The sequence below is a fragment of the Fringilla coelebs genome, assembly GCF_963513975.1.
Source record: "Fringilla coelebs genome assembly, chromosome: 20".
Taxonomy (NCBI): Eukaryota; Metazoa; Chordata; class Aves; order Passeriformes; family Fringillidae; genus Fringilla; species Fringilla coelebs.
In genome coordinates, this window is record NC_140046.1 from 1,905,215 (window position 1) to 1,920,966 (window position 15,752).

The 15,752-nt window shown below is 41.4% G+C and overlaps 1 protein-coding gene across 8 annotated transcripts in view; it reads right to left on the minus strand.

The window, feature by feature from the left end:
- Positions 1 to 15,752, minus strand: part of USP32 (ubiquitin specific peptidase 32) — a 61,399-nt gene that overhangs the window by 31,414 nt on the left and 14,233 nt on the right. For all 8 annotated transcript variants that reach the window (XM_084218996.1, XM_084218999.1, XM_084218998.1 and 5 more), the window contains exons 2-5: positions 10,730 to 10,857; positions 7,079 to 7,184; positions 6,442 to 6,560; positions 3,782 to 3,941 (exon numbers count right to left, since the gene is read on the minus strand). In XM_084218996.1, the coding sequence (XP_084075122.1) occupies positions 3,782 to 3,941; positions 6,442 to 6,560; positions 7,079 to 7,184; positions 10,730 to 10,857 (513 nt within the window). The remainder of the gene's footprint in view (positions 1 to 3,781; positions 3,942 to 6,441; positions 6,561 to 7,078; positions 7,185 to 10,729; positions 10,858 to 15,752) is intronic.

Below are 15,752 nucleotides of genomic sequence, written 5' to 3' on the forward strand. Positions count from 1 at the left end.
AACGTTGATCAACAGGCAGGTGCATGGCAGTGATAAACACTAAACCCTCATGCTACATTTTAATGCCATTCCCAGAAAACGCCCCTCTAAAATATTCCATAGATACCAAGCCATGAATAATCTTCTACCTTAGAAAACAAATTTAAAAGCATGTTTTCATTTCAGCCACTGCTTATTACAATTCTTTATAGGACCAGAATTCACCAAGCATTGCAGTACATGACAGAAGTTCAATATTTACCCACCTATGGGCACAATCCTCTCTGGCTCACAGCAGCAGAAACATACCATATTCCCAACATTTTACCAGCACTTGGGTTGCTCCCTGCTCACCAGGACGTGCTCCAGGCAGCCCCCAGCCCCTGCTGCCAGGGAGGGAGCCCAAACTGACACCAAACACTGCTTCCCACTGAAAACTCTCCTTTGTGCCTTTCAAATTAACCCCCAGAAGACTCTGGCACTGAGAGCTGCTTTGCAAGACATAAAATAGCCTGGAACTAAGAGGATAACAAGTGGCAAAATACAGATTAAGTGACACCGAGGCTTTTACTTATTGGCCTGGGCTGCTGTCAGACTTTCATCTTTGTGCTCTTCCTGATTAAAAACAAACACCCAGGGAAGGGGAGGTTAAACCTCAGCCAAGAGAGATCCCTGTGTGTGTCAGGCACGGCCACCCAGGTGTTCACACAGCAGAACAAGGGTCAGCAGTGCCTCAAGGTGGGAGCAGGGAAGTGTCAGGAGCTCCTCTCCCAGCACAGCAGCTTCCACAGACCCAAAATCTCCAGGATTGCCTTCTAGTGCCTTCCACACATGCCTGTTGTGGAGTGGGTGCCCAGCTGCAGAACATCTATTTAGCACCCAGCCTTTTACTGCCAGCAAAGGGAAGGGATCCCCTGACTGCACTTTGCTTCCCGCCTCCCATCTCATCCTCCCCCAGAGCTGACAATCCCAGCTTGGATTTTGTGCTGTTTCCAAAAGTGCCTCTTGCATTTCAGCCACCCTGCCTGCTTACCCAGGGCTCCTCTCATATTTACTGGACTAAACAGTGATTAATGCATACTCTAAAATAGAATTATTTGTACTGATTGCAGCCATAAGTGCCCCTGGGAGGGTGGGAGCTCTCAGAAAGAGCTGGGTGAATTCCTCTGACAACACAGGAGTCTCCTCCATTCAAAGGGGAATTTGGATGTTGTTTCCTCAGAACTCAGTGACACAAGAACTGGGCGACAAAGAAGTACAAATTAAACATTCTGTCAGTTCAAAACCAGCAACCTGATGAACAGAATTATTTTTCCCATGGAAAAGGGCTGAAAACCTGAATGTCTAAGCCCATTGCATGACACTGAGTCACACCAAAATGACACATAAAAAAGGCAACCAGCACCTATGTTGCAGCAGAAATAACATTTCCAGCTAAATGAAGGAAATCAGTGAGGTGTCCCCTGAGTCAGTGTGACAGAAATGTGGGATTTACAGGCTCCACCACAGTGCTGTTCAAAGTGATGACTTCAAAAAAAAAAAAAAAATTAAATTAATTTAAATGCATATGATCATACCACAGAAATGAGAAAATCCAAACTACTGCTACTTGGTCACTCCTCAGGTGTAAGACAAATCCATACCCCTGAAACTGCTTTTTTAGGAACAAAGGCCAGTTGTTTTGGCAGCTTTCAAATAAAATTATTCATATTTCTAATTTAAGTGAAACGGAACTAAATTTGATTAAAAGCAGCAAGTGTGTGCAACTTCCTGTAACTTTAAAATTTCATTTCTAATTATGTGTTGAGAAATGTAATTAAAGTCATCTGCACACCAAAACAAATGCTATTTACAAATGAAAAATTAGTATTCCTTTGTTTCCCTGATAGCCTGGCTCATTAAGCAAATTTAAATGGAGTCACTGATGCCTTGCATGAAATGGGGGCTGTTCCTAATCAAAGGGAATAACTTGCCCTGCTTTTATCACTGCCATTTTTTATGGCTCTGACATACTGTCCCAGAAGTTGGATGGGAAGCAGAGTGTGAGGTAAGGCTGGGGAGGGGGTCTGGGGCTTGTGCCAGGAGATGCAGCAGGACTGAGAAATTCCTGATTGCACCAGGGAGTGGCACAAATTCCTTCGCATTTTACAACAGAACAAAGTGGAAACCTTCCCCCCTCTCTCTGTATTATGGTGTTTGCCTCAGTTTACCAAACATTATCTCACTTCCTGGTCCTTCCAAAGGCAACCATTCTCCCAGAAAAAACACTAAGTACAAGCCTTCAACAGCTCTCAGTCTCACACATTCAGCTGTGTTAAAAATACTTCTGTACTGAATTTCTTACTCCTTGGAGTGACCTGATTAGGCTGAAATTACTTCCAAGTGCTCAAGCACTTACATTTTCCTCAGTTTTGCATCTGTTGGATGAGATTCCTACACTGTTGTAAATCACAAGGGAATTCAGTAAAATTTAATTTTTTCTAGAGGTCCAAACATAACTGTCACATGAACTTTCCAATTCTGTGGACAATAACCACATCACCTCCATGCATTTCTGGAATTCACTGAAAAGCTCAATCCCAGCTCTGACATGATGGCACCAGTGACAGGAATATCAAAACCAGAACTGAAAACAACAATAAATATTAAATAAAATCTATTAAAACAGTAACTGTTACATTTAAATTATTTTTTTAAATACCAACCCTCAATTTCAGTATAAATAAACTTTCTGTGAAAAGCGCAGTGAAACTGTTCTGAAAGTTTCAATTTCAAAGCATAAAAAAGAGCAGATCTCAGTTTGACACAGGTCAAGATCTTTCCCAGAGCTGAGCTCCAGAACACTCAGAGGGTTGGGGTTTTTTTCACATTCCTCTTTCTCTACCTTGTCTGTGAGACCTCAGAATATTCAGTGGTTTTCTGTAACCTCAATGTCTCCTTTCAGCCTTTATGTAATGCAAATAAATTACCTGTTCATAAACTCCTGACTTCATGGTGCATTTTCATTTCAGATGGTCAGAAAAAAGAGTTTGAATGCCCATATTTAAAACCAAGAGGATAAGAAGGGTGTGTTGCTTTATTCAAGCAACTCACCCATGAGAGGATTAAATGCCACACTGGCACCTGTGAGGAAAATCCACGAGAGCACATAAGAATCCCTGACACCTCCACAACCAACTCCCTCCTCCCAGGGATCCTCAGGGATGGAATGCATGCTTGCATTACACTGCTACATCAAGTGTCATTGATCAGCCTTTTGGTTTTGGATTCAATTTAAAAACCAGCTGTTCCTTCTTTTACACTAACGCAGACATAAGGAGGCACTTCTTCTCTGGAGACAATTCCTGAGGATGCTTCTCTTTAGTTAATTCTACCACATGCCAGGATTATTTATTTTACTGGAGAAGCAAATTAAGAGGTAGCACTTATTTTTGAAACAAATATTATTTTCTCAACTCTCTCAGTAGTTTTACAACCCACTATAAAGACCAAAAATAAACCCAGTATTACCAGCCAGCCACTTCAGAAGATACTTTTTTTTTTTAGCTTGCTTGGTAGCAAACTTCTAGAGAAGTGCTGTAGCCTCAGCATTATTATCTCTTAAAAATAACAACCCAGTGTCCTTGCACACAACATTTTACATCCCAGCACAGACAGCAGAGAACAGAGGAGCTCACAGAAGGAATTTCTCTCGCTGAACCCAACGTGGCAGAGCAGGGAGATTCAATGAACAACCACTCTGCCTGTGAACTCTGGCAGGGTTTTTTTGAAGATGTGCAGGACAAGAAGCACCTTTACTCACAGTGTGTGACTCCAGCCAGGGTCTGGTAGAAGGTTGGGGTGTCACTGTCATCAGTGAGGGTCACGTAGACCCCTCCTGAGAGCAGCCACCGCGAGAAGGTGAAAGCGTCTTTGTTGTGCAGCAGCCAAACCCTGAACTTCTCATAGTTCACCTTCTCACCCTGCAAGAAAAACCAGAAAATGGGAGCTGTTTTTCTCACTGCCAGTAAACAGGAACCATCCAGCTGTATGAACAAAAAATTGGGACAATCTCCTAGAAAAATAAGTGCTAATGTAATTTTTCTGCTTGGAGCCATGCCTGTTTTTCCCTTTCCTTTTGAAACAGCAATGGGAGGGAAATTAACTTTAAGTTCTCTGCATTTCAGCCACCTACTCAATGTGGCCTTTGGAAACTCATTTACTCTGAACCTCAGGTGAAAGGGATGAAAAGAAAAATGGTTACTTGCAATTCAAAAGAGCAGAGGTTATTTTGATGAATTTAAATGTATTATTATAGACACCAGCTCTGCTGCACCAAAAAACAGGTGCTATAAAATCATAAACATTCTGTTCTATCTGTGCAGGTATACAGACAACACAGAAAAACCAGATTTGGGAATAACTGATGCTGTGATTAATTACTGCACAAACATGTGGACTTTTTTGCCTCTACTGACCAAAATCCACACTGGAGCATAAAAGTGAACATGACATTCCCAGGAACTCCTCACTCCTTCCTGTTCAGGAACACATAAAAACTACACATTGACACAATTCCAGTGCTGTTTAAACCATTTCTTTGGAACTTTGCCAAGCTGTGGCCATGAAACCATAGGGATCTGCAGACTAATTTCTACAGGACCTACAAAACTACCTCAAATAAAAGCAAACCCATTATCAGTAGACAAACTCATTATATGGAGATTCTCATCTCCAGGGGAAATAAACAGGGGTCTGCAAAGTGGAAGAGGTTTCAAGTCATTGATTATTTAAACTCCCCTCATATCACAGACCATTAAACTTTACTGAATTACATCTCTACAGAATCCAACAATTTGCATTTGGCCACGGACTATCTGCAACTGCCAAGTGCAGAAAATTGAAAATTCACTATATTCCCTTTGCCAGGCTGCTCCAATGGCTCATCACCAGCACTGCTGAAACATTTGCTTCCTATTCCCATTGCAGGGGGTTGTTTCATTCCAGATACTCATTCTTTTTATGCCTCTGTTTCTACACTAAAGAGTTTTATATTTTCATCCAACAAATCACAGACTGGTTTGGGATGGAAGGGACACTAAAGCCCATCCAGTGCCACCCCTGCCATGGGCAGGGACACCTCCCACTGTCCCAGGCTGCCCCAAACCCATCCAAGCCTGGCCTTGGGCACTGCCAGGGATCCAGGGGCAGCCACAGCTGCTCTGGGCACCCTGTGCCAGGACCTGCCCACCCTCACTTTGATTTCTTATTCTTCCATTTCTCCAACAGTTTGGATCAAGAGAAAAGAACATTTTCTCACTCTCTGTTCCACCCTTTCCCTCTACTTTTTGCACTGCTCTTTGTAAAGGCAGCAAGAGCTGGGTCATTAAAGCTCCAATTTTCCCTGGAAGGACAATGAAGAGGAACAGAAAAACTTTGGACAGGAGGAAGAAAGCTTTTGAAGCAAGCAATGATGACAGCTGAATTATGATGGAACCTGAACAATGCAGTTATCACTGAATTTTTCCCCTGTATTTCAGAAACAAAAGGAAAACTCAGATATATTCTAAAGCTTCTATTTCTAGCTGAGTACATGCAATAATTCTGATGAACAGAAGTGCCTATAAACATCATCCTTGAAATCAAAGGCATCCTCCAGAAGGCAGGCAGGAAGGCCCACAGCAGGAACATTAAACTTTCTCACTCTCCAGCAATGACCATGGATGATTAAGAGCCCAGTAAATCCTGCTGAGTGGGTTATTACACTATTTTCATTTTAAAACAAAAATCAATATGCAGCATTTTCTTGAACAGGAAAATGCTCTGAAGCCCAGATTGATACTCATCTTCCTGCAAGGCTTCATAAAGTATTTCTGGATTTCTTGGACAGTGTGCAATTAACTTGTAGGGTGCAATTCATCACAGCACACTGATGGGAAATTAGAAATAGGAAATGGCACCGAGGGTCAGCTCCAGAAGCTGGAGGGCAGTGGACTCAGGATTTATGGCTGCAGCCAGGACTCAGGAATGCAATCACTGCCTCCAAAGCCAACAGGACACCAGGGCCAGATCAGAGCCTGGCTCAGGCACTGCCCACAACCAGAGCTATCTCCAACACAGAATAATAAAATCTGAAGTAATTAAGTAACCTGATAGCCACAATTAAAGCTTCCAGTCAATCTGGTCAATCCTTTTGCCAGAGGAATGTACAATGATGTCTCCATTTTGCTGGTCTTAGTCCTCTGATAACAAACCAAGCAAAAACCCCTGAAAATTCATCAGGACCCCTGGAGTCAAACAATCATCTATGAATATAGGAAAGCACCAATGCATGGAATACCACAACACAAAACCCCATGAGCTTTTACCCCATTTAAACAAGGCCAGTTTGCTCCCATAGGTGCATGAGTAAGAAAAAGAAGCTGCTTCATGTAATCTTGACTTTTTTTGTAACTGCAACAAGAGGAAAGGTGCATGACACACCTCAGAGAAGCATTTCTTGAGTGACTCTGGGACTTTCCCATCAACCACATGCAGCATCTTCTCCATCTCTTCACGGACAACATAACTCCCAGATTCATTAGAGAAGAGGCTGAAAATATCTGGGGAAATAGAAATATGTGTAAACATCTATGGCAGTGACATTTTTCAAATGCAAGGTCTGTAACTAGCTGAGAATGTCAAAGGCTGTGCAACAGCTAAAGGACTAAAAACTTGGGTTGATCTGAGCTCAATACAAGTCCACAAGGTTTAGGTCAAGACCTTCCTTTTCTTTTACCATTGTAATCAAAAGGAAAATGAGTATTATCAAGTGAGATTAACAGAGAAGACAAAACAACAGAAGTCAGTAGGCAGATGCTTTCTATTTTTTTGGAAAATATCAATGCCATCCTCCTCCCTCTGCCCACACAGAGACCATCAGGCTTTCTGTAGGATCCCAACACTGACATTCATGATGACTTGGCAAATATTTCATTTTGATGAATATAGAAAACAAAAGCGCACTTAATTTCCAAAAATACAGCTAAAAATGCTTCCAAAAATCCCATCTTCACTGTAAAATGGTCACATTTTGCACTCACAGTCCACTGGCTCATTGTTACTGAGTCACAACACTTACATTTTGTTTTCTCCTCCTCTCTGCCTCTTGTGAGTAGAACTAATCCAACTATCAAGTTATTGAAGTGCAGCCCTTTGGATATTCCTCCAAATGAACAGTAGATAACCTAGAAGAATGAAATAGAGAAGTTAACCAGAACCAGGGCAAACAGAGATGTCAGAAGCAAAAGCAGCAGCTTATACTGAGGCTCCATCTTATGTGGTTTTTAGATTCAGCTAAAGACACTTCAATTATTAATTGTGTTACCCTTTTGTAGCTCTTCTGGTACTCAACAGCCTTTACTTAGTGAAACACAGGTACAAGTCACCAACAGCAATATAAAAACTCCACATTAGAACCCCCCAGTGAAAACACTTCTCACTTGCTCGTGGTGGTGTTTCCCCAGATTTCTTCATCAGGGCTGGAATCTCCCCCAGGGTGGGCTCTGATAATCTCCAAGGCATCAGGGGATGCAGCAGGAATCCCCAAGCCAGGCTGGCAGCAGAGAGGGGAACACCAGAGCCCTGTGAGTCACTGCACCACCACAGGGTGCTTTCCACTACAAGTCAAAATTAAGCCAGGACTGGGAGTGCCCAAACAAAACCAGTCCTGGGCCTGGCAAGGCTAGACCTGGCCAAGCCATGCAGTGCTGTGGTGGCAGGAAGGTGCCAAGGGAACACCTGGCACAGAGTGGCTACACCAGATTGACTGCTGCTCCTGCAGCCTGGCTGCAGACACCTCAGCAGGGCTGTGCCTCCTGCAGAAACCCTCTCCTTGTCTGTCTGTCCATCCAGCCCTCCTTCCCTCTGGACTACTAAAATCTGTCTGCAGGCATGGCAATGTCAATCCATGCACAGCAGGATCTCCTTCTCCACAAAACAGCCTGACCCTCACTCCCATCCCACCCTGAGACACAGCATTGCCCAAACAGTCACATTTCCATTTCCACTGGGGCTCACATCAGCCTCTTCTGCTACTCAACTTTATTCCATTTACAAATGCTTGAAGGGCTGAATTATTAAAACTGAATTTGTGCTTTATTTGGACACAACAATTGTAGAGGCTTCAAGGCAGAGATTTGAATTCCACACTTTTTATGTCTAATCCTTCTGTCTTCACCAAATGCCTTCAAGGCTACACTGCCCATGTGAGCAATTTACCTTCATATTCCACTGGAATCATTCTTTTTTTTTAACTATGCAGCTAAAATATCCACTCACTTCTGCTGAACTTTGTACATCTCAGCTGTGATACCAGATGAGCACCAAATATTACATTTATGCATTGTTTCAACACAACACAAGGATTGCTCATGAGATAAACAGAGGAAAGGAATTTTATGGATAATGTCCAATGTATCAGTATTTAATATATGGAATTACAACCACAGGCAGCTGGCACTGCTTGGAGTTTAGCTGCTCAATCATTCCTTGGGAAGAGCTTATAAACACTTATAAAATAGTGGTTTAGTCATGTAACACATCATTTCTCCACATTTTTTCATGTTGGTGTGGCATTTGGAAAACTTCTAATAACATGCACCATCAAAATGTGATGCAATTTTGTGTCTTCCAAAATTACTTAATGCTGTTGCAGCTTTACTTAAAACAGCCCCACCCAGGCAGAATGACAGCAATCTGCATTTCAGAATGTAAAATTTACTATCATTATAAGGCACAGAGTACTTTTCAGAATAAAATTTAAGCCTGACATGTTCTGTTTCATGGACAACTGAAGAGCATCACAAGATTTAAAAACCAAAGCTGTGCTCATGCTTCCCACCACCTGAGCAGCTTTCCTGCAGTTTAACAACACAGACACATCTCTAAATTTCCTTTTATTAATATCTTCAACCCCATTCTCCCAAGAGATCCTCCCAGAACATTACTGTCCTGAACACTTAAAAAATGTTTCGTGTACAGGACAATCACCCAAATTGTTGGATTAAATTCCACTGGTTTCAGTTCTCTGTTTCATGTCCAGTTTAAAACTCCTGTGTTTTTAATTTAACAAATTCCTGAAGGCCTCAGATATGAAAACCCATTATTTACAGCATGCAGAGCACACAGCCCAGCCCCAAGGCTCCAATGATCTGTTTCAGTGACTGAAAGGCTGAAAACTCAGGACTTTTAGCTGCCTAATGACTTTGCCAGCTTCTCCCCATCCTGAAGCCAGGAATTACAAAGCACCCCTGACTCAAATCCCAATTTTGGCCCAATTTACAGTTTTCAAGCTCACAGATCTGATACTGCACTGCCTGAGTATGAATGCTGCAAGGACATCATAATTTGTACTCGAATTTTGAGATGAGTTCTGATGAGAAGCCATCAAAACCTAATTAGGAGCCTTCCATTAATTTCATTTCACCACCTGGAAACCAAGAACTGCTCTATAACCATCATGAGGGTTAAAAGAAAGAATCATCACCAAAATTGTGTCTTTAAGGACAGGGTTTTTAAAAAAATAAATTAAAAACCAGGCAGCAGACATTTGAAACCCCAGAATCTCTATTTGTGACCAAATCAGTAATTTAATCCTTAATACTGACATGAAAGGGATATAAAGGTACAAGTTAACACAGAATATAAAATTCTCAATATTTTATACTATTTCAAACCAATCATACATTGTGAAAGATCCTTTTTTTTTTTAAATCTTAGGGGTTACCAACTCTCAAATTCAAAAATTCATGCTGAAGACAGGCTCTAATCTCTGGGCAAATCAGACCCCTCCTTTTCCACTGCAAATTCTCCTGCTAAGCCTTCAACACCCACATAAAAAGCCAACTGTTTACAGAAGTAAAGTAGTATCATTCTCTTTGCCAAAATTTAGGAAAAAAGGGGAGAAAAAGAATGGAGGAAAGATTAAGCTGAGGAAAAGGAACTCTGCCAGAGTGTAAAACCTTCAGCAATGCAACACTTCAGCACTCACATTATCTAAATAAAACTGGGGGACTTGCACCATCCTCTGAGGTCAACAGCTCTGAGGATGCCAAAAATAGAGGCTGTGACTGGGAATGACATGGAGCAAGAGATCATCTGAAAGGTCTGCCTAATCTTTGTCTCTCTACCAAGAATATTTTGATAGCTCTCTCAAGAAAGGGACAACTCTATAAAAGAAAATAACTTTTTAAACATGCATTTGTGTAGGATGGTATTACTATTTTTTTTTTAGATAGATATATGTTTATACCCATGTTGCAAATTTTGATTCTGGTTATTTTTCAGCTCATTCATACATCTGTTATGAACAAATTTATTTTTAAGAGCTTGTAAAAATTCATCTTTAGACAACAAAGTAACAGCCAGTGGAATCTCAGAGGAACCAAAAGCAAGTGCATCTCTGGAGTAAATAAAATCTGTTATTATGGTCTTGTTACAAATTCCCAGTCTTTTAATTGCCCAAATTTACATATGGATATTTAGGATTACTTCAAAGCCATCCACCAGGTATTAACAGGGTTGGGAGCACATCTCAGCCCAGCACATCCCTGACCCCCCAGGATCCAAGTCTGGAACACCATTTCCAGGCAGAGAAGGTGCACTGTGATGTTGCATTAAAAATGGGAAACAATTCAATCAACTCCATCAACATTTGTGTGTGCCCAGCAGATCCAGCTGCCCATTGGCCACTGCTTTTGGCTTCCCAGGAAAGCAGCAATCCACAGCTCACCTCAGCAACTTTGGGAGGGACCCCATCACCCAGAACTTCCCTGATGAAGCACTGCTGGGTCATATAATAGGAGAGGCCACAAGTTCTCTTGAAAGCATCTTTGAGCCTCTTCAGTTCTATGTCTGTAACTGAGAACAGAGGAAAGAAAAAAAAATTTGGTCAATAAAAATGTTACAGAAAGATAACAGCTCAAGGAATCTCAAAATCCCCCAATCCTTACGTTTACCTTTACAATAAAAAGACACCAAGAAATTAAATGCATGATTTCCCCTAAAGAGTGGGAAAATGAGACCTAATCATCTAATCTTGCTTGAAAAGAGACAAGGGAAGCAGACCTGGGGTTACCATCAATGGGAACAACAGCTCACTGCTAAGTTTTCTGACTACAATAGTGGATTGCAATTTGTTCTAAATTCAGCACCATTCTTGTCACACAAAGGAAAATGAGGCAGCTTTATGATCAATTTTGCATTGCATGTAAGCCAGGGAAATTATCTGCAACCAACAGCGGTGAATATTATTAAGAGCAGCATCTTTCAAGCAGTTTCCTCTATTAACCAGTCTGCCTTTCTGTATTAAAACAAATAAAATACTTTATCACCACAAGTTCATGAGACAGTGCAGCGAGGTGTGATTTAATAGGAATAAAATGTTGGACTACATGTAATTCTTCACCCAAGATCCCCTTGCACAGCCAAAATCTGCTTGCCAGCTACACCTGTTCAAACTTGTTCACAACTGCAAAGGTGGAAAATGTGATGACATCCCACTCACCCTGGCCTGGGAGCTCCCTGGAAAGCAGTGCTGCCTTCAGGTTTATAAGCACAAAGCAACTTTCTAAGAAAGTCTTTAAGAAGGGAAGGATCTTGTGGAACAACACAAGCCCTCTGTCCAAAGCCAGGCTGCAGGGAATGGCACAGCACCCCCTGGAAGTTCCTGAGTGGTGCAGAAAAAGCAATTTACCATGCAGAAGCCCAGGGAAATGATGCTGCACACGGGAGCTGTGTCACTGTATTTATAGCAAGGCATTTTCCTTCCCTGCTATCACAAGCCAGACACAAACAGCACTGCCATGGCCAAAGGCTCGTGGAGCTTTTTGTCAGCCAAAATAAAACAGAGCACTTGAGGGCTTAATCCAGCACTCAGTAAAACTTCTACTTGTCAGTTAATTCATTCATCAAAAGCAAAAATCAATCCTTAAAAGTAAATCACATTAAAACATTCCTCCCTAATTTTAATCTGAGTCAACACTGAAACAGATGTTAGCTCCACTTAACAATTGTGTAAAAACAGAAATTGGGTTCTATTTCCTCTCAAATTATATTACAGATTCTGGGTACTTCTAAGCATAAAGAAAAAAAAAAATCAAAGTATCCAAGAGAGAAACCTCAAGTGTGACCCACGCAGCACCAGAGCTATCAATTAGCACAGTGGTGATTATCATTAGCACGGATCTTGTTTGACTAAAATGAGCCTGCTTTAATTACATGGCAGAAGAATGTTGGTCTCATTCTGTTACCTGGCTTATAAGGTGTTTAAATTCCATTATTTCACATCAACATCCCAAAGCAGGAGGAGATGAAGGGAGGTGCTTCACCTCCTATCACCTTTCAGCACAACCAGGGACAACTCCCCACATTTAATGAGTGTTGGGATTGCTCAGGGATCATGGAAAGGGGAAGCTCCTGGTTTGGTAATTTGGGCCATGCAAAGCAACCTGGATCCTAGACTAAATCCAACAACAGTTCTGGGATTAAATTATTCTCTTTTTTTTGCAGTTTTTATATGCCTGCTCATACACACATAGCTTTAACAAAAATCAACTCTGTGCTCTGATTTCTTCTCCCTCTCTTAATTCTTAGATCTCCCCACCATTTAATCCAATCTGCTTTGGGGTTATTTGGCAGAAGTTTCTATACAAACATTTGCTAAGCTGATGCTCACAGCACCCCTGACTGCCCAGTGTGCACTCCAGGCAGTGCTCAGGAGTAGGAAAATCCCATATAAATGTACCTCCCATCATCCATGGGAGTGACTGGAGTGCCAGCCAAGGTGAGGAGAAGGTTGGGAACAAGACTTGTCAAGCAATACTCCCAAGATCTTCAAAAGTGTATTTTACAGGGGTGATAAGTTGATACTGCCAGTCCATGTTACATTTCAAAAGCAAATTATTATTGCCAGAGCCCACTCAGTATTATTGTTTGCATACAGAAACTACAAAAAAGGTCATGGAATAACAGGCAAGGTAATTACTTCCATTCCTTCCCCAGGAGCCATTAAAATGACTGATGCTGCCCATTTAAAATCATCTGCAAAGCTTTGTAAAGATAAGTTCATTATACATTTAGATCCATGCACATGAAAGTACAACTGAAATGAGCAGAGTATAAATCAAAGATATTATCAATGTTTACTATGAGTCTGGAAGGCAAAATATTTGAATTCAAAATCCCAACACCAAAGCACCAATTATTCAACAGAGATAGAGCACGATGGCATTTTGAGAGGAAATAAAACTAAGTCTTCAATTATTAAAGGAACATTTCTAGAAGCAATACATCTATTACTATAATAACTATAATAATTTCAGAAATTAGAACATTCACATCCCCAGAAGCTGCCTTTTTTCTCTCAGTTCCACAAGCCCAACACACAGGAAGCACCACAGAACACAGAGGGGTTTTTCATCCTGCCTTTAGACACCAGCCTGTCTCCTACACTGACTGAAGTCCTTTCATTAGGAATATTCACTTTTTCCAAAGGCACAGATTCCCCAAACACTTCCAGGAGCCAGTTGTCTACAAACACCTCTGAGAAGAGCATTCACAGGCTGCTGTCATTAGACACAGGAGACAGACACCACACTATGGGGTGCACCCTTGCTGGATTCACAGCCTGACAGGGGAAAACAGACTCTGACAACTTCCCAGGAGGAGTTTGTGGTAGTGAGCACAGCAAAAAGCATCTTCACATCCCACCTGCCACTAACAGGTGGCAAAACCTCAATATTACTGCCGGGAAAGTGACTCAACTGGAGCTGCACATTTCATTCTTTGCACCTCCAGAGCACACAAATGACCTTTTGACTGTGAGGTTGATTCAAGGTAACAAAAGCAAGTGTCAGTACTTAGGTACTGTGTGACAATTCTTAAAACTCTACCTGCCCACTTCCAAAAACCAGCAGTGAAACAAAGTCCCAGCCTGTCACCGTGCCTATGGTAACTCTGCTAACACAAAGCTCCTGTGCCACCTCAGCAGGAGGGTTTCCAGCAAAGCTGCAGACACTTGAACAGGAGATTAGTGCTGCATCCAGCTCTCCAGGGAATATTCCAGCTCCAGTTTGTTTAATAAAGTTTAAATGAAACCACGCAACCTCAGCTAAAAATGTCACCCGGCTCAAAGTAATTGTAACAAACCTTCAGCTCACCAACTGCTGAGGGTATTTTTAGTTTCCCAGTGTTACTTAAACTTCAGGCTGTTTATATGGATGTACTATTCCACATTTTTTGTTTGAATTCCCATCTAGCCAGGTAATGAAATGTGTAGTGCCTTCCAAACCTGGCCCCTGCTGGAAACCACCTCGTCCTGCTCTGCTTTCACATATCTGTCACCAAGTCATCCTGCACTTTTCCTTTTGGACTAAAACAGTATCTGAAGCCCAGATTATGCAAGTCCAACTCTAGACTTAAACCTTGTTTTGCCACCCCAATAAAACTGCTCAAACCAAGCTGGAGGAAATCAACCCTTCCAGTGGACCTTTGCAAGTTTTGCTGCCATATTCTCTATTCATTTTAGAACCTTTATTCACTTGTGAATTTTTTTTTCTCTTTGCACATCCCGTAGCTCTAATCCCACCCCACCTTCTGGGAAGGTTCTAAAATACCCTGTGAGCAATGTAGGGTTTGGGGTATGGCACCACCTCTGTCCCCTCCAAAAATCACACTGAAAGGACAATTTTTGACAACAAAAACTGGATACCTGCCTCAGCAAAAGCTGCTCTGCTGTTACCAGGCTGCTAGTGAAAATTATTACAAGTCATCATAAAAATATAACTGCATGGCTAAATACAAGTAATATTGATATTTTTGCTTTTTCATGTCCTGTTTTGGAAAAAGAGAGAGGAGAAAATGGTTACATCAAAGCCAATTCCTGACTACTCAAAGTACCTACACTGCATATTCTGTGAAACTTCCTCAGAGGCCTCTGAATCTGAGCTAAGGTTTGCAAAAATTACCTCAATAAAGTTTTTTATTCAAGTACTATAAGAAGGAACTTAGATTCTTCCTTAATTATACATATTTTTGATGATGTAACTATTGAACATAAGGAATATAAAAACTGCCACACACTCTCCTTAAGGATTAAAAGGAGTGGCTGGTCAGGCCTAGTGGAGTTATTACAGCTTAGAAAAAATTATTATACACCTCACCTGTGATATATGCATCAAGAGCAAGCACAATAAATGTATTTAAAATTCCTATTTAGTATTTATTTGCAAAGTCAAGCCAGCCACAAAAACACCTTTCCTTACAACACCTTTCACCATATCCTTCACAATTAAAGCACACTGCTGTAAAATGCTGAGAAACAGAGGCTGAGAGGCAAAACACAGCTTCCCACAGCAGCCACTTGTCTGGTGGAGCAAAGGTGACAAATAAAAGCATTTGAACTCTCAGTACTGCCTGAGACATGCAGGCAAGAGACACTTAACCTCTCCATGTCTCGTCTCAGCTCTGGAATGGATATAAATTCCAGCCTGCATCAGACAGATGTGTGATAAATGAGCTAAGATATTGTGTAAAAGCACTACAAGCTACTACTAAAAAGCTGATTTAATCAGTGAAAAGGGCAGAACTCCAAGTGTTTAACTGAGGGGAAAGTGGAATTAATCTGTCCTGGCTACTATAAACTGACCAATTAACATCAGGTAGAACTAATTGGACACAGAAACAGCTCCAGAATCACAAAAGCTCCCTGCAAACCATCACTGTCACTAGGAGGAGCAGCAGTAACCACAGCAAAA